This window comes from Diospyros lotus, chromosome 14, assembly GCF_014633365.1.
Source record: "Diospyros lotus cultivar Yz01 chromosome 14, ASM1463336v1, whole genome shotgun sequence".
NCBI lineage: Eukaryota > Viridiplantae > Streptophyta > Magnoliopsida > Ericales > Ebenaceae > Diospyros > Diospyros lotus.
In genome coordinates, this window is record NC_068351.1 from 36,253,971 (window position 1) to 36,276,162 (window position 22,192).

A 22,192-nucleotide genomic window follows, 5' to 3' on the forward strand; every position below is an offset into this window, starting at 1 on the left:
TGTATATTCTATTTGCACATTTTCTTATATAGAATTGGGTTTTATTTTACTTACATTTAAATGCAATTTAAATGTGTGTGTATATATATATAACTTGTATTTAAAAAATTGTGATAATTAATATTATGGGTCAAAATCCATTATTAACGTGGGTCTCTTATTGAGCTATATCTTTAGCTCAACTTGGTTTCTTGTTGTTATATAAGGGATTGTGATGCCTTAATCGACATATTGCTCATTTCTTTTTTTGAAAATTATACTTTTGGCATATGAAGAGAGACACTCCCGTGAATCCCTTTCTTCGATTGATCGGCTTGTTGTTGGTAAGATCTACTTGTATTACGTAATCTCTATTGTAAATACGCCTGACACGTGAGGGATTATAGTGAAGATACGGTTTGTACAGGTAGTTCTTGGTGTTTGAATAATCTATACTTGTTTTAGTTATTCGATTTTTTTTTTTGCAATACTGTATTTCTTAATTCTTGTTATAAGTCAATGTAATTTGTTATAATCGATAAAATCTTTAGTAGATTGACTAGAGATGAAACCTCTGCAGTGAGTAGGATTCTCTTTATGAATCTGAACACATAAATCTTGTATTCTTATGCTCTTTACATTTATGATTTATCTTTTGTGATTTTACACTTGTTCTTGTGGTTTGACCGAGACTTAGGTTGTATAAGAAACCAACAGAAGGAATAAAAAAACATGTTGGCTTGATTTTGATGATATTTTGTTGTTTTTATAAAAAAAATTTAAATATTGTTTGAATCTTGAGCATAAACTACTTAAATTATTTTGAACAATATATGATTTTGATGGCTCTCAAAGTGTTAGTTCAAAGTTTTAAAATAGCCTTAAAAAGAAAAACAAATGCATAGGTATTATGATTTTGATGATAATTAAACATGTTTCTCTTTTGATGATAATGGATAGGAATTTAATAGATTTTAATCTATTTATTTGGAGTTATTTAAGACACTTAACTATCTTATAGTTTTATTTTTAACAGATAATTTTTTGTTGACATTATTTTTTGATCAAAAAATTAGATTTACATGAACAAAATTATTACAGTGCCCAAATTTATTAAATTCCTTTAAAATTTATAATTTTAGATATTTAATTTTTGTATAGTTTTATTTTTAATCAAGAATCTCTTTTGACATTGTTTTTAATAAAAAATTAAATTTACATTCTAGAAAAAATGACCATAATACTCCAATTAATCATAAATAATTATATTTAATTTTATAATAACAAATCAACTAAAAATAAAAATATCAAACCCATGAGGCGGACCTATAGTGAAGCCCATGAGGAGGTTGTCTCAAGGCCCATAATTTTTGTCATTTTTGGGGGCCCATAAAATGTTTCGAAAGCCCACCCCCAATCAGCGCCTTCTGCAAACCCTTCTCCCTTCTGCAAACCCTACTCTCTCGCTCGCTGCCTCGCGGCTCGCCCTCGCCTCTCGCGTCGCCCTCGCCTCTCGCTTGACGCTTGCTTGCTCGCGGCTCGCGGCTCGCCCTCGCCTCTCAGTCGGTAGCTGGGGAGGTCGCATCTATGGCTACTGGCTCTGGCTCTCTAACTCTTGCTCTCGCTGGGTGACTGGGTCGCTTGCCTCTCTGCATTGCCATTGGGACACTTTGGTTCAATCTTTGAGGGTTGGTTCAATCTTTGGTGTTGTGTCCTGTTCGGGTTCAAATTCAATACTGGTAAGAAAAAAATCTTTTGGCCTCTGGCCTCTGCAAACCGCCAAGCCCTTCCCCCCTGCCCTTCTGCAAACCCTTCTCCCTCCCTCGCTCTCGCTCCGTCACTCGCTCGCCCTCGCTGTTGCGCGCTAGCTCTCTCGCTCTTGCTCGCTGCGGCACTGCGGCTAACACTCAGATCTGCTTCATCCGAGCCCGGATCTGTACAACTGGTATGTTTTCTCTTTTTTGATTCTCTCGACTGGAAGCTAAATCTAGATATTACTGGTTATGCTTGCGATTTTTATGCTTTTCGCCCATATTTTTTTTTTTACCTGTTTATGCTTGATTTGTTCGCCCTTTTTTTACCTGTTTATGCTTGATTTGTTCGCCCTTGGTCGCTCGCTGCGGCAATTTGTGAGGGGTGGGCGTGGGCCCCATGGAAGTGGAGGTGGGACCCCAACCCCCCGCCCCCGGCGGGTAATTTCTGGATCCGGCCCTGGAGGCTCTTGTCTGCACTTGCATAAGTACCATGTAAACTCAGGACACATTTTGCAAAATGTTGAAAAATGAAAACTTGTAAATTGTAATTCATAAATTTTTATTATTCCTTCATGTAAGGTCTCTTTGCAGTAGCTATAGGTAATTCCTTAAACTGTAAAGCACTAGATGTTTGGTTCATTGTCTCAACAGAGATGTTTTTGATTCTCAGGAATATAAATGCATAGGTACACCATCTGATGACCAATCATGAGGTTATATGATGGCTGTAAGGAGGTGTTGAAGATTCAAAAGTTCAGGAGAATGGTATCCTATGCTGGGTTTTATTGCTTTGTCACTGTCTTAAGCTATGCTTACACGAACAACACGTGAGTATTTATCTAACTTCAGGTGCTGTGGTGAAGCATATGTGGGTCTCAACCTTTTTCTTATGAATTTGGACATGCAGAACCAGAGCTGGGTATTCTAGAGCTGACCAATTCTATGCATCGTACCCTGCTGGAACTGAGCTTCTAACTGACACAGCCAAGGTTAGCCACATACTTGGATGCGGGCTAAATTTTCTTGGTTTCTTTTTGTTTCTGATCAGACATGTCATAATCATGGTTTTCATTAGTTATATAAAGCTGCACTTGGAAATTGCTTTGAAGAAGAAGAATGGGGACCAATTGAATGGTGCATCATGGCTAAACACTTTGAAAGGCAAGGGAAATCTCCATATGCTTATCATGCAGTAAGTTCCACGCAATGAATTATGGTTTCCATATGCTTCATACATATGTTTGAAGGTGTATGCTTTTAGTTGGGAAGCATTTTAATTTATATTACAATTGAATGCTTTATTGTTGTGTTTATCTTGTGCTACATTAAGGGGTTTTTTAATCATGAATGGGGGTACTATAAGAATGTGATCTAGCACACAGTATGAATCCAAAGAACTAACGTCTAACTGCGGGCTGTGGACTGTAAGGTTTTGATTCGATGATCCCCAATCTCTAAAGTGAGACCCTATTTCAGATAAACAATAATAATCAGATGTCTCAATTTTAGATATTTAAATTCTAGTGGTCTTTCAAAGAATAATTAATATTGGAGTAAACTTTTGCAAGTGCACCAGGTTTATACAAAAGGTTGGGCTTCAAACAAGAAGATAATGAAGGCTTATGTAGAAGTACATATTTGTTACAACTGATTGAAGTTGATAATTTAATTCCAAAGGCGTATCTAGGTACTCTTGGTAAGACTGGTTGTGACCTGCAGCAAATGCCTAAGTTCTCCCCGACCCCACCCACCTTGCTTTTTAATTATTATTGGAGATATGATATGATTGAAGATTAGATGACTGGTGAGTTTAAATTCATGTGGCCAACCCCACCTAGTGGGATTAAGGCTTGATAATTTTGCTTATTTATGGGGGGTGAAGCTGGATGTACTCCAGTGGATAGACTAGGTAAAAATGAGGAGCAAAGTTTCATGAAAAGGAACTGACTGCATTCCAGTTATGTCAAATTGACTGTTTGAAATCCTTCTTGCTAAACCTGAGAATTCCTAGAAGACGTGGCCATAAATCAAGTTGTGAGGTTGTAATATTAGAGAGCGCAAAGACAAAATATGACTGGAGATTTTCTCAACTTTCCATATCAAATTTTGAGCTTAAAGGTGATATGAGTGTTTACATAGATAAATGTCCATTATGTTGGTTTTATTACATAAATTCTGTGTAATTAGGGATAACCTGTAAGCCTCATGTCTGTTCTTCGGCCAAGCTGAATAAAAAAAAAAAAAAACATAGAAATAACATCTGCCGCTTCATCTTCCCCTAGAACATATTACATCAGATTGGGAAGCAAAGAAAGAGCAGAGCATTTATTTTTCAATCAATTAATGCCAGGATTTACGCTCATTATGCACTTTGGTTGCTGCATTTGTCGTTTCTGGTTATCAGTTGCATTGTTTTTGGAGTTTTAAAACGCAATTCTGCAATAGTATTTTGTAACCCTATGACGAATCTGCATTCATGCATTTGGGAGCTGTCTTGATAACCGAACATGAATATGCTGAGAACTTAAGCATTGATGGTTGAATTAGTTTACTGTAGCTAACCATCTCTGGTTTTCTTTCCCATCGTGCAGCAATACATGGCGCACCTTGTCTCCGACGGGCAAATTGATGGAAGTGGCTAGTGGACCCTCATGGCAAGACATCATGCCGCCTTAAAACCGATGGAATTGGCTAGAGGAAAGCCTTCCGCATATTATTATTATAACTCGAGTTTAGATTTATATTTTTTGGCGAAGATTTGTAATATGTAAGTTGTACTAAAGCTGATTCATGACCATATCAGGTTTCCAACGGTGAAGGTCATTCTATGGCATCCACCTACTTTTTCCAATCACAAAATAAGGAAATTGGGAACATTGATTTCTTCATTCCTTTCTTCCATTAATTCCAATATTGCTTCCTCTTGTTCATTTTTCTTTTTTCACTTAATTTGTTCCATATCTTTTCTCTTTCATATAGACCTAGCTAGCTAGCTAGGTCCGACTCCATAACAAAAAAAAAAAAAAAAAATCAACAGTGAGGGAATCACAATTCACCGGTGCCTAAAGTAAGTTTCAAGCATATACATTAATTTGATAATAATGAACATGTACAACTTTGTATTTTTATCTTTAAAGTGATTTTATTAAACATTAATTTTTTAATTTATATTTGTTAAAAAAATTAAAATTAAATTTGACCCCTCTAAATACATTTTCTGGTTCAGCCCATGCATGATTTGGTCAAATACAATATGAATTATATATATTGAATCAAGGACCTAGCTAGCTAGCTAGCTTGATGGCTTAATTATATTCTTCTTCTTCTTCTTCTTCTTCTTCTTCACAATTTAATTACCCAACTTAACTACATTTCACTTCGTCAAGTAACAAACCCAAAATAATGCAGATTTAGGTTTGTCCTAAATGTGGACCATAAGAAAGCAACCAGATTGAAACAACAACTGGCTAAAAATGAAAAACAAACCACATTGAGACTAAATGGGGCTATCAAAATTTTAGGAATCTTATCTTAATTATTAATATATTAAAATCTGCCAAGTATTTTATCAAGTGGCAATCAATGATGAATTATTTTTCCTTAATTCAAAATTTGCATCAAATTAAAGGTAGTAATTAATTAATTATTAAAATAAATTTATTTATTATATTATGGTCTTGAAAATGTGATATCTTAATTAGCAAATCCATAAAAAAAATATTTAAGTTAGTTAAAAGCATGGGTTAATTTTTCAATACTAATTAAGATTTAATATATCATATTTTTTAAGACTATGGAATAAAATTAATGCATAGTGAAATAAAAATAAGTCAAAATTCATATTTTCAATAAAAATTCATATTATCAATGTTTTGTTACCATTATAGAAATTAAATTTCAAGATAAAAAATTAAGAATTTCAAGAGAAATTTTAATTAGCATTGAAAACCTATGTTTAATTCATCACGTTCAGAAATTTTAATTTTAATTTTAATTTATAATTTATAAATAAATATATAATATAATAAATAATTTTACTTTAATAATTTATTAATCACTATTTTTAATTTAATGTAAGACTAATGCACAAGTTTTCAGCTAATTAAGATTTAAGAAAACACATTTTCAAAACTAATGCATGGATTTTTCAATACTAATTAAGATTTAATATATCATATTTTCAACACTATAAATTAAGATATCACATTTTCAAGACTATGGGAGAAAATTAATGTATAGTGAAAGAAAAATAAATCAAAATTCATATTTTTAAAGTTTTATTATTATTGCAAAAATTAAATTTTAAAATCAAAAATTAAAAAAATATAAGAGAATTTTTAATTAGTATTAAAAAATCCATACTTCCTCACGATTAGAGTTTAATTTATATTTATATTTATAATTTATACATAAATATATAATATATTATATAGTTTTACTTTAATAATTAATTAATCACTATTTTTAATTTAATATAAGATTAATGCGTGAGTTTTTCAATATTAATTAAGATCTAATATATCATATTTTCAAGACTATGGGATAAAATTAATGCATAGTTAAAATTTATATTTTCAATATTTTGTTATATCATTGAAAGAATTAAATTTCAAGAGCAGAAATTAAAAATTTCAAGAGAATTTTTAATTAGTATTGAAAAACCCATGCTTGCTCATGTTTAGAAGTTTTAATTTATATTTATATTTATAAATAAATATATAATATAATAAATAATTTTATTTTAATAATTAATTAATTAATCACTATCTTTAATTTAATACAAGATTAATGTACGGATTTTTCAACACTAATCTTTATATATATAAAAATAAGATAGTCATTGCATATAATTGACTCACAGTTTACCGCCTAAATTGTTCTATTTTTTTTGTTTTATTGCTAGGCCTACATTCAATTTATTGAATATAGCAGATTCCATTGTATCAAAAATGAATTATTCAATTTATTGAATACAATAGATAAATATTTAGGAATCTTTATCTTTATATATATATATTATATATATATATATAAGTAAGATAGTTATTACACAAAGCTAACTTACACAGTTTCCCGTTTAAAGATTTGTGGAATTAATAAAATTTGCATTAAATCTGTCAGACTGTTATTTGCTTCTAAAATTTGCATTAAATTTATATGGGTTTTTCAATGCTATTAATTAATCAAAAATAAATATTTTATGTTATATCTTTTCACAATTAACAAAACAAGGAAACATATTTAAAGATTAGTCACATTTAATTTAAAATAAATTTATTTTTTTCATGAGAAATCAAGATTTGAAAATTCAAATATAAACTTTTGAGATATAAATAATTAAAATAAGGAAATAATGTTTAAAAGTAATTCTCCTTTAATTCAAAAAAAATTTACTTTTTGCGTAAGAAAGAAATACATATATCAAAATATAAAAATTTAAATTAAGCTTTTGAGAAATAAATAATTAAAATAAGAAAGCATGCCTAAAATAGTTCATATTTAATTAAAAATAAATTCACTTTTTGCATAAGAGAGGAATACATTTATCAAGATATGAAAATTCAAATATAAACTTTTGAGACATAAATTATTTAAATAAGAAAATATGTTTAAAGACAATTCACCTTTAATTCAAAATAAATTTATTTTTTACATGAGTAGAAAATATATTTATATCATAAAAATATTTTTATTAATCATCAAAACTTAATTAATATAAGTAAGTTGGCTCAACAATAACTTTTTTAGATGTTAGACGATAATTTTATTTGTAGATATCATAATAATTTTTTAATATGCTTCGTTTATCAATATTGTTCATGAGGACCTAGCGTATGTTTTACCCTTAATTTTTTTTTATTTAAATGATAATTTTATTTGCGTATAGTAATACATGGATTTTGGATTATTAATCACTATTTTTATTTGTCATCTTTGTCAATTGTGTGGTGCTTCAAGTGGGATGCACCAATGACTTATTTTTAGTCTATTGGCTATAGTAAAATTATTAGTTTATGAAAAGTAATTAAGTAATCAATTTAAGTATCCATTAATTAATTACTCGTTAATCACTGAAGTTTGAAATGCTCTTTTATCAAATCAGAATATATATATAGTTAAAGTTTTATAATAATTACAAAAATTAAATTTCAAGAGTATTATTTATTCAATATTTTGAAGAAGCGGGGGAGAACATTATAAAAAATATGTCAATTTTCAATAATTATATATACTTAGATTAACTATGTTATTTTTAAAAATTTCAGTAATAATTTCTAATAAAATGTTATTTATATGATGATTATCGAAATCATCTATTGTGATTACAGTTACGGTTTAACACTAGTAATTTAAAACAAAAGTGCAGCTAAACTGGATCGGACTTACAGTCAGTCAACTACAAATACAGGTGAACACGTAGGCCTACTGCATATCGTGGCTTGGCTTAGCTTCTCATGTGGCAAAATCCATCCTCAATGGTACATTAACATTACCGCCACCAGTCTTACTTGTTCCTTTTCCAAGTTCGATAACTTTAAGCTCTCTTCTGAATTACGACAAAAGCTCAAGCTTACGTCAGTGGTAGTAAACAATAGAGCAATTATGGTGTCACACCCAGGCTGGTTGAAACCAATGCCCCAAGGCCACCGATCCACAAGCCTACTGTCTCCGTATAGGATGCGATAAGCAACTCCAGAGGCCAATAGAATAAAAAACCTAAAAAGCAAACGCCCATTTTAAGCCTGTGAACTATTAATTAGTTGCCCAATACAATGAGGATGTTCTCTTTCCTATTTGTGTGTAAGTGATGCATACAAATTATGAAAGAATGTAGAAAGCCAAACACCAAGTAATTGCTGACTTTCTAAACCACCAAAACCTAAAACAGATGGCATAGTTGTAAAGATATTACAAGGACCGTATATGATTTCACATTACTTACATGTATCAGCAACAGAACCATACAGTATAAACATGAGTAGGTATGACTTATTTGTTTAATACATCAGGAGCATTCTTCTTAGAGTTGACCACAACTGGAGAATGTTGATTTTATGTGATTCAAAATATTTTTCTCAAATTTATGTTAATTCATTAAATCTGTTTATATGATCATTACATGAAATTTATGAGGTGCATTTGTTATTCATTATATTGAATTTAAATGTTGTTATCATTTTATTGATATGTTTGGGCTATCGGTTATTGTTGGGCTGCTGAGTTTCTATGGGCTGAGCCCATATTCATTTCGTGTTGCTCTTTGCATTGCTGGCCGAGCCAATTTGTTGGTCCATGTTGGCGTTGTTATAAAAGGGCAATCTGATGCCCTAATCTCTAGAATATTCTAATTTTCTTCTTGTGCTCTCTCTTTGAAACCCTAAGTCGGTGATTCTTGAAGTGAGACACATCCCGTGAATCATTCGTTTTGATCTCTGTTTTGATTAGTTGGTTGATTGTTTCCATGGTAAGATCAGTCGGTAAGTCAATGTATTGCTTAATCTCTATGTTGTTTTAAACGCCTGAGGCATGAGAGATTGATAGACTGATAGAACAGATACTTAGTCTTGATCGCAAGATTGATAAAGAACAGATCTACTCTTGTTCTTGTTTTAGTTTCTGTTTTTCAGTTGTATTGCAATACTGTCTTTCTTTTCGTTTTATAATCTTGTAATCGATTGTAAACTTGAGATCTAGTGGATTGACTAGAGGCGGAGCCTTTGCCATGAGTAGTATCTATTGATTCGAACATGTAGATCGTTGTGTCTTTGTATGTGAGTGAGTTGTGGTTTAAAACTTTCGATTTTTCTATTTATTGTGCTTGATTTGTATTTGGCCGAGATAATAGGTTGATTAAAACCTACAGAGAAGATAAACAACCTAGTTTATCTGAAACTAACAACCTTTCCCTTTGTCTACTATCTTTCCCTTCCTTAGGTAGCTTTGTAGATGATGACCCAAATATCTGCACGATTAAGCTTCCACCTAGAGGACAAAGAGCAAAAAAGACAAATTGATATTTGCAATTTTTAGCATAATCGATTATTAGCAGCATTAGTCAACAATAGTTGCGGTCATTTCTCCAACTCCAAGTTAATAGTCCTAGTAAAAAAACTTCAAATTCTATTATCGTAGTTCATAAAATATACCAGTATAGGGTTATTTCTTAGATCAAACGAACATAACCAGGATATTAATCAGCAATTAAAATGTGAACTCTTTGGATTAGGATCAACCTTCAATAAACAACAGATATATAATGTGGGAAAAATCCTCTGGATGTCATTCCGTGCATGGCTCACAATTCCTTGATGCCTTAGTGACATGTAAGCATACACAGTTTAAGCCTAATTATCAAAGACATATAAGACAACTATAATTTGTTTTTTTTTGTTATGGTGTTTTCCTTTCTGGTAAACAAACACATAATTGAAATTTGCACTCGTGTTTAATACATTTTTACCAGGTTTACAATCCCTTTTCATGTGTGCACATCTTTACGTGTTGATCGCTGATGCATTCGGAATTAGGATTTGTAGATAGAAACGAATAAAAAGAATGAAATAGATATCCTCATAAACATATTAAACTAAATGTACATTAAGCAATTTCATTTCCTTTCCATTCTCCATTTCCTTTCCATTCTCCTGTTTGTTGAAAAAACGTATTTCCAAGCATAGTCTTTGGGTATGCACAAAATATCGTCTTGCAAATTTTATGGCACCTATTTGTCTGTTTATTGATAAAGCATGGGCAAGTAAACAAAGCTGACAAAAAGCTAAAGCAAAATAAGCACAATATCGGAGGCCCATAGCAAACAAACATTAAAAATCTGAAGATATCAGACCACCAACAAATGTGTGTTAAAGTTTGATGAATTCAATTTAAAATAAAATAAAATAAAGACCAAATGAAGAACATAAATATTATCCTACCTAGAACAAGAGCAGCACCAATCCATCCAGTCATGCCCCACCTTTCATCAAGAAGAACCCATGCAAAACCAGCACCCCACACTGGCTCTAGGCCGTAAATAATTGCAGTTTCGGTAGCTGAGACATCACGCATAGCAGCCATCTGTAAGACAGTCAAATCCATCTTAGCAGTAATTGCCAGACATCCTAACGAGAATCTACGGAGTATTTTAATCAAAAAAATTATGCCGTAACATCTTAACATCTCTAATTCTTATTTCCCTCTGTTTACTCAACATTTGGGCCAAAGTTCATTTCATCGTATCAAAACACTCAAGTTGCCACAGAATTCAAACTGAAGTTTGCATCTATAGGATTAAAATTCAAAAATGTATATCAAAATCAACCCCCCCCCATGTTTGTGTATTATTTATAGTCTCTTCATGGTTGTAAACAAACTGGGGAATAGGTTTTATTGAAAGGAAAAAAGAATCATAATATGCTCATTGATTGGAATCTTAATTTCTACCAGTCAAGTTGATTAAGCTATGTGATACTAATAATTCGGTCCAATGTTTTCTCATTGAAGTGCTTTCTTATTAGGGGGAAAAAGGACATATATAGTATCATTTCTGAACAAGCAAAAAAAGTGCGTATATAATAACCAATAATCTATGGATGGCAGGGCTCCTCTCCTGAAAGAATATAGTTAAGAAATGACATTCATATTCCAAGAAATATCTTCCCATATGATTAACTTGAATAAATAGTATAAGAAATTATTTTTAATTTTGAATATTTATTGTTAAAATGAAAATAATATTACAAGGATCCTAGATGTTAACAATAACGTATAAAAGTTGACATTTCCATACCACGTGTTGGAACATCCAGAATTCCACATATTCCATTTAACATATTACAGCAATCCACATTCAGGTAACATATATCTTAAGTCACTTATGTCCTTTTCAAAATCTGTGATTTAACTTGACAAAAACAAAACAAATTTCCTCAGTTTTCTATTTGCCAAAATAGAAAAACATTTCAAAATTCTTACAATTTCATAATTCAGTCATGTGGAATAAATTGGTCACTGTAAATGGGATAATAAGTGAAGAAAACAGTTATGTATGTTGCATGAAACCAAGTTATAGGTGTAGGATGAGGAAGGTAGGAAAATTAGTTACATATTTTTCTTAAATACATAATTCAATTGCTCACATCGAAATAGTCTATGAAAAATAGAACATTGTCTGTTATGCCTAAATAAGAGCATTAGTATAGTTTTACAATGAATTGTACTACGTATTTATTGGCGCATGATTCCCCAACTCTCCACCCCTTCCCCCACAATAAATAAATAAAAGAAACATGTATTTCTTGGAAGTATATTCAACTAAATAGGTCAAACACATACCTTATAAGTGTCATGTGTTGACAGTGGAACTCAGAATACATGCAGCACTGTTATTGATGTATGACAATAACAGAAACTGTTGGGAGGATAAACAACTCGACCCTTAGGGTTTACAACTAATGCTTTTCAATCAGAAACTCACTATGAACAAACAGGAAGCATAAACATACATACAAAACAGAAATGAAAAACGAAAGGAGGCGAGGGATTTACCGTGATTCACTTCAAAAGAGGCTACGTCTACGTTGAGCTCAAGAGAGAAGAGCTCACTGTACTATGATATGAATTCGATATTACACCCACAACAGTAAGCTCACACACTCCCTGTACAAATGATGGTTTGAGAACACAAAAATGTCCAATAATCACACAATATAGATTAAAGGCAGAAACCTATCGAACCATATAAACTTAACAAAACTTTACACACATTTACAGAGAATGAAAACAGGAGAAACAAACCAGAAACCCTAGCTCGAAGATGAGGACTCTCCCCCTTCTCTTTTTCCCTCTTTCTTTTCTTTCTTTTGCCTTTTGATTCTTCCAGCATGGTATTAAGTTCCTGGTGTGGGTGGGATCCTGCCAGAGGATAGCACCCGCAAGTCATGCATGGCAAGCACTTGACGAATCAAGGGTTGGCTGTGTTGTTGGCTTAGGCCAAGTGGAGTGGGTGTGCTGATGCTGGTACTTGTCTTGTATCTAGTAATTACTAATTACTACTACTTATATGGGAAGATGACAGATAACATCGCTCCACTAGTAACAGAGAAAAGAGGTCGTCTTATGTGAAAAAGAGTGCTGAAGCTACTCGTCCTTGTCTTTGGGACGGAATGAATTTATTAAAGTCTTATTGAAAAAGAGTACTGAAACTACATGAGTAGCTTGTTACAAGTGCTAACACCAATAGCTGCGGCGAGGTGCCAAGCAGCATGAAGAAATGGAGTTTGGGGGAAGAAATCATCCGCAAGAAAAAGTGCACCTCCTATAAGCGACGACATCTTGTGCAACTTGTGAGCCGTTCTTAGGTCTGGATCTTGCTGTGCTCTTTTTGCGAAGGCCACCTGGAGTAGCAAAGAAAAGAATAACTGAATCATTAATCATTCATTTAGATCCCTGATAAAAAAAGAAAAGAAAAGAAACATGAACCCAATTCATGAACACGAGACCAGATCACTGCAGGTTGATCCAATCCAAGTAAATGCCAACTAGAATGCTTACATTGTTAATAGAAAACAGATGAAATCAGTTCAGTTAGGGACGAATTAAAGTCTTCTTATGTTCTCTGGGTGGAGAATGTTAATTCAATTCAGGCAACCTACAGAAACCAATGACTTCAATGCCTCTTCCCCCCTTTTTTTTCCTCCAAAAAATGCAATGGTCTAGATCTAGATCTTTGCAGTATGTGGCCTGAAATTGAAATTGCCAAAAGAATGGCGACTTCTAAAGTTTGCCACAAAAAGAAAAGATAATTTAGGACACGACTATAGGATAAGAAATTGCCATTTTTTTTTTTTTTTTTGCTTGGATACGAAAGTACACATAGGTTCTAGGAAGCTGCAGGCAAAATTGCAGCCAAGAATTAAAACCGTGCTACATTGCCCGAACGTGGAAACATTTTCTTTGAGTGATGACAGTTTTGTCATTTTAATGTCTTCGATTATTCCGTGCATCAACCATATTCGGGCAAAGGGGCAAAGTAGCATTTTTTCAAGGATTATATAAATCAGTCAATGTCACAGGAAAAGATGCAGCAAGTTGATTCAATCAAAAGCACCTCAACGTGCCTATATGATAACCATTTAGAATTGCACAAAGATACAATTGAAAGAACAGTTCAGTGTCAGTTTCTCGCACCCAAATGTACGGTCAGAATCCTAACAGTGCAAGTGTGTTGCCTCTAGTCATTTTGCCCACGTGGAGGAACATCTCCATTAAAAAGTCCCAAATCTTCCATTTTTAGTTCGTTCTTGTCCCAGCTCTGACCCACTTTGGGCTCCCCAGATGAGGAGTCCACGTAAAAAAAGTTTTCGTGGTCCTCACATAACCAACTGATGGAGGACTGAGGACAAAGATGAGAAATAAAATTGTCCACGATTCACTTTTACAAAAGTGTTAGATGATAAGACAAGAATTCTGTGAGTTATTAATTTCACGAACTTACACTTTTAAAAGGGTGAGTAATGAGGAAAAATATCTCTGATAATTCATGCCTACAGTAGTCCCCAGAAGAATACGGAGTTACCCCTACAGAAATAGAAGTGCCAAAACCCATAGCTATTCCTGTAAGTGCTCGCAGCCGTTGGTAATCCTTTGCGGCAACCATCGACGGCCGGAGTTGCTGGACTAATACTAGTTAGTAGCTGCTCTCGAGGAGGAGAAAATAGATATTAAACAAAGAAATATAGGTCACAACTTTGGAGATACAGTAGTAAACATCAAGAGGAAACATTACAAATAAGGAATTCATTGCTCCGGAGAGAAATGTTAAATGCTTATTATAAGAGGATAAGGGGAAATCAATTATAACTCGGTACATTTACCTCCATCATCCCAGTGTGAACAACTGAAACCATGAAAGGCCGAACAGGTAGAAACAAAGCAGATGCTGCCATCAACAACTTCGGATTCTCATTCCTCAATGCCCTTGACAGACACTGTAGACACAACCCTTAGTTAAGGGTTTTTTTTTTTTTTTGTTGCCAATTTTAGTTTTTTATGTCTCAGGTACTGACTGAACCCCCGGTTCAAAGCAAGCAGGGGAACTAGATATCTAGTATTTGCAAGCCATACTATCATGTTCAAGCACAAGAGATATGAAGCTTAAGAGAATGTGGCAAGGAAGGAGACATGACTAGAAAACCAGCTGATGTGCCAACAGGAAACCTTGTCATAGGATTTGTATCAAAGATTTAAATGGAAAATCTGGGAAGCGGCAAAGGTGTGCACATATCTCATTTCTACTCAAGTTATACCAAGTATATTCTCTAGATAAGTACGAATTTTCACTATACATCAAATGCATTTATAAATATGTACGCCTACATATAATAGTTATGTACATCACATTATATAAAGTCTGTGATAGAATATAATTTTACACTAAAAAAATGATTTTATACTAAATCATAGGGGTCAATTGTACAGATATAATTAAATACACAGTACTCATTTTTTTTTTTTTTAAAAGACTACACCTACCTTATGATTTAATTAGAAATTTAGAAATCAATATAATTAGAAATTTAGAAATTGATACTGTCAAACATTAACGATTGAAAGGGGCAATTGAAATATTCCAATTATAATTTTAGCCTTAATTTCTAAATTTGGATTTCAGTCAAAAAAACTTACATGGAAAATTGTTGGGGCATATCCCTTCATAGTAACACGCAACATTGGCTGAGTATAGTTAAAAATAAGCTAGGACAGCTGCATTGATGCCTAGGCTTAGTGTTAAATTTGTAAGGGTCCTCACATTTTTATGGATGGATGTGAGTAAAGAAGTTAATTTAAGATCATGGATTAAGGATTGAATAATGGAATATTGGGACTTTGGCATGAAAATCAATGGAAGTAGTAGACATCATGATGAGGAGAACAATCAATATTATGTGCATCCAAAAGAGTTTATAAAAGATAAGAAAAATGGAGAGAAAAAACTGACAAGTTAGAAATTATGTAGTTAACCCCATATAGTGGGATAAAATCTTGATATGTTGTTGTTTTTGCCTCCAAGAGACAAGATGGGTTGGAAGGAAGGCTAAAATGTTAATAAAATCTGAATATAACTCTGGTATAAGACTTTAGAGGATAAAGTTGTGGGTGTGAAGAGAATAAGAGCTAGAATTATTGTAGATAAAGTTGTTATAGGAGAAGATACCATGAATCTTTTTCGGTACATGTGATGTGTTGTGTTGGAGCATTTTAGTAACTCTAAAGAAGATAGAAATTAAATGTTTCTATAGACATATAGGCCCAAATGAAATAAAACAAGTATTTGAAGAGATGAAGAACAATAATGCAGTTGGACCAGATAATGACCCAATAGAAGTATAGAACTTCTTGGGAGAAAAGGATTTATTTATTTATTTTTTTGGTCTAAAATTAGATCATTATATAGACCATGAACCCATAAAGGGGAGATGCACCGAGATTTCTCTTTGGGGGACAAGTCCATAACAATGGCAACATATATATAGATACAATAAAACCAAAAGGACATTTTTTGGTTTAGGAAATTATTTAATAAGATCCCTAAATCAAAAATGATGTTGGACAAGTGGAGGAAGATCATTTTAATGCCTATGTACAAGAATAAATGAGATGTTCAAAGTTGTGGAAATTATCAAGGAATCAAGCTAATGGGCAACACTATGAAACTTTGGATAAGGTGATTGAGAAAGCACAATAAGAGAAACCAAGGTGTCTGAAATTAATTTGGTTTCATGCCTAATAGATCAACAGTGGTAATTGTCTACTTGCTGAGGTGCCTAATGGGAAAATATAGATATAAACAACAGGATGTGCATATGTGTTTATAGATTTAGAAAAAGCTTATGACAAAGTTTCTAAAGAAGTTTTTCTCCAATTCTATTTCTTTGATGTTGGTTGCATCTGCAGATTTTCTCTCTGTTCTTCACTTTTGTTAATGAGAAGTTTACTTGGCAAACAAAACTGTATTATATTAACCATGACTAAACTGGAATAATGGCATTAATGTTGCTGGCAAGTGACTCCGTTTTCTGGCAAATGCCATGACTAAAACATGTACCATTGCTCTTAGCTACATGTTTTAGGAATCTAATAAATCTAAAGAAACTTTGGGTACAACTTCAGCTATATCCTAGATTTACTAAAGATGGCAAAGACAACTTGAAGAGATCAAGGTTTTATTAGGACACAATACTGGAGCACTTCCACCCTTTCTTTCCTAATAAGGAATCATTTTTTTTTTTGTTTAAGAATATAACAAGTTATAAAAAACTTTAGTGTCAAAATGGGCAAGTATTGAAGGTATATCTATTTGGTTTAGCAATCACTGTTTGACCTATTTAATATTATATTCTCTAAATTTTCTTGGTAAATATATATTTTTTTATGGACTACACAAACTTACCACTGTTGCTGTGGCTATCATAGTATAGTCTGCCCGTCTCAGATATTTCTTGAGTTTTCATCTTGAAGCATGGTACAGACTCGAGGCAACACCAACCCCTATTAATGAATTAGCATATATCCTACAGTTCAGATTCTTCCTGCATCACTAAAAAAGTGTGAATCAAACACAACGACATACTGATTAAGCTTGGGCTCTATCATAAAAACATAGATAAGTATCATGCCTTGGGGCCTGAAATCCAACAGCAATAAAAGGAAGTGAAGTGATCACATTAGCAATTGTCTCTGCAAAATTCTTATCACCTAACACAAAGATAAGAAAAATTGTTAAGACACTTGACAATGTAATAGATATGTTACTGACATGAGCCGTCAAACATCTACCTAAGAAGCATGTTTAGCAATTTGGTTTTCGCAGATGCAATGCGTGAAGCCTCAAATTACTTCAAAACCTTAAATCACCTTGCAAACACCATTTTATGCTAGAAATAGAAGTGTGTGTGTGTGTGTTACGGAATATAAATCAAAAGATATGGCCATAGATAGAGATAATTTGAAGTTAGAATCCATGTAGTCAACCATACCTAGTGGGATTAAGGATTGAGATGTTCAAATTTTGTATTAAGTAATCTGAATATTTTGTTGAAATCCAACACCCAGGTGTATGAGTCCAATAATATGGAGATAATTGAAGCATTAGAGTAACAAAAGTACTATCACTTAATTCGTACCCTTTAGACTACACTGGATGGGCCTCAGGCATGCAGGTCTTTGCTTCTATACTCTCCTGAGGAACATGTCAATGAAAAATAACCGTGATAGGTTGATTAAATAGAAGTGGCAAGCCAAGCTCAAAATTATGAGCAATGACAAACTTAATAGAGTAATCAAATAATTGTGGTAATAACAAATAGGATATATGCATACAAACATGAGTTAATGGCTGAAAATTTGTACTACAGTCACCGCACTTTAAGATGCTGATTAACTCCAACAATAGAACTTCCACATGTTGATTGATGAACATCCCCGTATCGATTCATCTCTTCCAACTGAAATGGTGAATGAGGGACCAAATGTAGTCCATGCACACCCTCAAGGGCTGTGCTTGGGTGACCCATGAGTTATTTGGTAATCAATCCAATTTACTGATTACCGGCCAAGAATTTCCAGGTCTCAGTTGGAGAAGGCAGCTTCATTTCAGTCACGGTAACAATATATTCTGTCAGTAATTTGTTCTTTTCTACTAAGCAATGATCATATTTTTAATAAATTAGAAACAAAAGTCAAAAGTGAGTAAACACCATTTACAAGGAGGGGTCATTTCATGCTCAATGTTGCATGGGAAACATACAGAAACATAACAAAACTAACAAATTGGATTCATTCAAATATGGATTTTCTTTTTTTATTTTTATTTTTTGAGAAGATAGTTCTAGCACATCGTATAGTATTATTACGAATCTTTTGTTCCTGATTGAATATGTACAGACCATCACATGAGGGAAAACTTGTAAGAATTAGTTGTTAGCACAGGTCAAGCATTTTATTTATTTGCCACAAAGACACCCTGGATTTTGACATCTTCCATTGACAATTAACAATAGATATGAGCTATCGGAGAAGAAACTAGTGAAGCCAACATGAACTTGCCCAAATTCAGTTATTTGAAAATTTTGACTTCAAAATCTAATATAATTGTCACTCCACTTTGTCATGGCCAAATTGCATACAGAAATCAAGTGTCATCTCACTTTACTAGGACTTCAAGTCAGAACCCGCTTCCGTATGTTATTGCCTATTCCAACAAGTTTGTGATGGATCTCCAATCTATATAATTAAGCTGCCAATATTCACAAATATTGTACCAAACAGCGTCTAAAAAAAAAAGTCTTTCTTATTCTTAAGTGATTTCAATAGACTTCTATGTCTTGCCCGATTCCTTTATTTTTACATCCAGGAAATGAGCTCCTTAATAAGATAAGGACCAAACCTAGAGCTCCACATCAAGATCTCGAAGAAAGATGACTCAGTCTGACTTCTTTCTTTAGGGCTTAGGGTTTAGGGCTTAGGGCTTAGGGCTGAGGGGGTGAGGGATGAGGGTTAGGGGCTAGGGGTTACGGGTTAGGGTTTTGGGTTTCGGGTTTGGGGTTTGGGGTTAGGGGTTTAGGGGTTAGGGGTTGGGGTTTGAGGTTTCGGGTTTTGGGTTTGGGGTTTGGGGATTGGGGTTTAGGGTTTAGGGTTTAGGATTTCGGATTGAGGGTTTAGGGTGTTTCGTGTTTCGGGTTCGGGGTTTGGTGTTCGGGGTTCGCGGTTCCGGGTTAAGGGTTGAGGGTTGAGGGCTTAGGGCTTAGGTTTAGGGCTTAGGGATTAGGGCTTAGGGTTTAGGGTTTTAGGGGTTTGGGGTTGGGGTTCCAGGTTCCGGGGTCCGGGGTTTGGGGTCCGGGGTTCCGGGTTCCGAGTTTAGGGTTCCGGGTTCAGGGTTCCGGGTTCCAGGTTCAGGGTTCAGGGTTTAGGGTTCAGGGTTTAGGGTCCAGGGTCTAGGGTTTAGGGTCCAGGGTCTAGGGTCTAGGGTTTGGGATTTGGGGTTTGGGGTTTAGGGTTTAGGGTTTTTTTTTTCTTTAAATAAGAGATGTATAAAACCAAAAAAAGGCCAAAAGGCTACAAACGAAGGCCAGGGCATACCCCGGACCATAAAAAAACCAGAGGCGACAACAGATCAAGAATCACCCTCTGGGCCAGAAAAAGGAATAGAAAAGAGGAGAAAAATGAAAAGCGACAGAAAACATAACGTATGTACAGTATAAAAACTCTGGCCAAAAGAGAGACGACACCATCTCAAAATGGCGATACAATGAAAAGAGCTTTGACAGTCCAACGACTGATAAACCAACAAACCCAGATGAGCGGGAAATGAATGAAGCAAAAGCATCGGAGGGCTGGCACTATAGATGAGGCGCTATGGACATCGCATCCTGCCTCCAAAGCAACGAATCTCAATGAGGAGGAGAGGTCTAGTCTCTCGGAAGCCTCCAAACGTGACAGAGCGCATGACTCTGAAGGGTTGGCCTGAAGCGAATAGTCGTTAGCTAGGCCCATACAGCACACTGAATCAAGTGAGCTAGCTGAGAAGTTGATCTCTCCTGGTCACGAAAACACTTGTTGTTGCGCTCCCTCCAGATGAAATAAACCATAGTGTGAAGCACTAATCTGTTCGCCACTTGCCATGGACTCTTGCCGCTCCACCTAGCTGTAGCCCAGAGAACTCCAATGTCCCACCTACGCCAAGGCCAGTTGAATTTCTTCGATCTATGAGAAAAAGACAGCACCTCTCGCGAGTAGCTACACTGGAAGAAAAGATGGCTATGTCTCTCAGCATCCGCCCTGCATAGAAAACATCTATTCGGGAAAGACAAAAACAGGTTAATACGATCAAGAGTAAATAAACGTTCCCAAATAGCAAGCCAAAAGATAAACGAGTAGGCAGGGATGCTAACTCACGACCAAACTAAACGGTACCAGGGAACCTGGGAGCGTTGAGCTTGAATAGCCTGGAAGGCCGTCCTAACAGAGAAGAGCCCATTTGCAGTTGGGAGCCAATAAGGCTCATCACGGCAGCCAGGGTGAGGCAGACTAGGAAGGCTCTCACAGAGATAAGGGGATATGGAACTAAGGGTCTCCATCCGAGTCTAGGCACCATCCTCAATAAAATCTAAAATCTAAGCTAAAATAGGGATACCTGATCAACGAGGTAATTGGCGAGGGAACCGATCAATGAGTACACCCAACGGGTGCTACTGATCATACCAAAAAAACGTTCTACAACCGTCCTCAATTCTCTACCCGAAAAAAGCTTTCAGGATTCCCCGTAATAAGAGCAGCTTTCTCCAATACCATGGGCAAGCATATGGAGTCTTAAGAAGCCAAAAGCTAGCCCCTTTTACCCGATAAGTGTGCACCCACTGCACTCATAAGGATTCTCTATCCCTAACCAGCAGGCGCCAAATAAGCTTGGCTACCAAGGATTGATTCCAAACATAGAGAGGCTTAAGGCCAAGGCCACCCTGCCTCTTTGGGCAACAAATGTCATGCCAAGCCACTTTTGCTTTATGAGGGTCCGCCTCATTACCACTCCAGAGGAAGTTACGAGTAAGTTGCTCAATCTCTTTGATCACCTTCTTCAGGAGGATAAACACCGAGGCCCAATACACATAGATAGTGGAAAGGACCGACTGCGTTAACTGCAAGCGGCCTCTAAATGAGAGAGCCCTGTTACGCCAAGCACAGATCTTATTTCTCACTCTATCAATGATTCTCTGACAATCTCCATAGGAGAGCTTAGAAGAGAGTAGAGGAACCCCCAAATATCTCATAGGCAGACTCCCTCTCCGAAAACCAGAGGCAATATAAATAGCTTCACGAAGGGATGGGTCCTTGCAAGAGACAAAACAATCACTCTTGGATGGATTGGCAATTAGGCCCGACAAAGATGAAAAACGCTCCAAGCATGACTTCAAGATGCTAATCGAGGAGGGGTCACCATGAGAGAACAGGAGCAAATCATCAGCGAACATGAGCATCACCGTCTTAGTCTGCTCACATTTCCAATGGTATTGAAAGTCTGAAGCTGGAGTGGTGTTTGAAAATACCTTGCAGGACTTGCATAACTAGAACAAAGAGGTAAGGGGATAGGGGGTCCCCTTGCCTTAACCCCCTGCCCCCAGGGAAAAAACCATTTAATTGACCATTGATCTTAACCGAATAGAAGGGGGTCGTAATGCACTCTCGAATCCAGCCACAAAATTGGGAAGGGAAGTTCATCAAATGAAGGGTCATCAAGAGGAAGTCCCATTCCACTGTATCATAAGCCTTAGCAAGATCAACTTTCATAGCACATTGGGGGCCCCCCTGGTGGAGATGGTATTGAAAAACCAACTCTTGGGCAAGCAAAACATTATCCCCAATCGAACGCCCTGGCACAAAGGCCGCTTGAGACACATCCATTAATC

At 34.9% G+C, this 22,192-nt stretch overlaps 1 protein-coding gene and 1 pseudogene across 1 annotated transcript; one reads left to right on the forward strand and one right to left on the reverse strand.

Annotated features, from left to right (window-relative positions):
- Window positions 1–1,401: 1,401 nt before the first annotated feature.
- On the forward strand, window positions 1,402–4,661 carry LOC127790848 (uncharacterized). Its single transcript, XM_052320572.1, has 5 exons — window positions 1,402–1,924; window positions 2,404–2,560; window positions 2,641–2,722; window positions 2,809–2,925; window positions 4,325–4,661. The coding sequence occupies exons 2-5, from the start codon at window positions 2,442–2,444 to the stop codon at window positions 4,373–4,375; spliced, it is 369 nt and encodes a 122-aa protein (XP_052176532.1). The 5' UTR covers window positions 1,402–1,924; window positions 2,404–2,441; the 3' UTR covers window positions 4,376–4,661.
- An 8,263-nt stretch (window positions 4,662–12,924) lies between these two features.
- Window positions 12,925–20,866, reverse strand: LOC127791037 (uncharacterized; annotated as a pseudogene).
- Window positions 20,867–22,192: the final 1,326 nt, after the last annotated feature.

Bases quoted from the DNA above. Each gene is read 5' to 3' on its own strand.
- LOC127790848 (XM_052320572.1), top strand. From the start codon at position 2,442: ATGAGGTTATATGATGGCTGTAAGGAGGTGTTGAAGATTCAAAAGTTC. The intron at 2,723-2,808 runs GTTAGCCACATA...GGTTTTCATTAG, and splicing joins TTCTAACTGACACAGCCAAG to TTATATAAAGCTGCACTTGG. The intron at 2,926-4,324 runs GTAAGTTCCACG...CCCATCGTGCAG, and splicing joins CTCCATATGCTTATCATGCA to CAATACATGGCGCACCTTGT.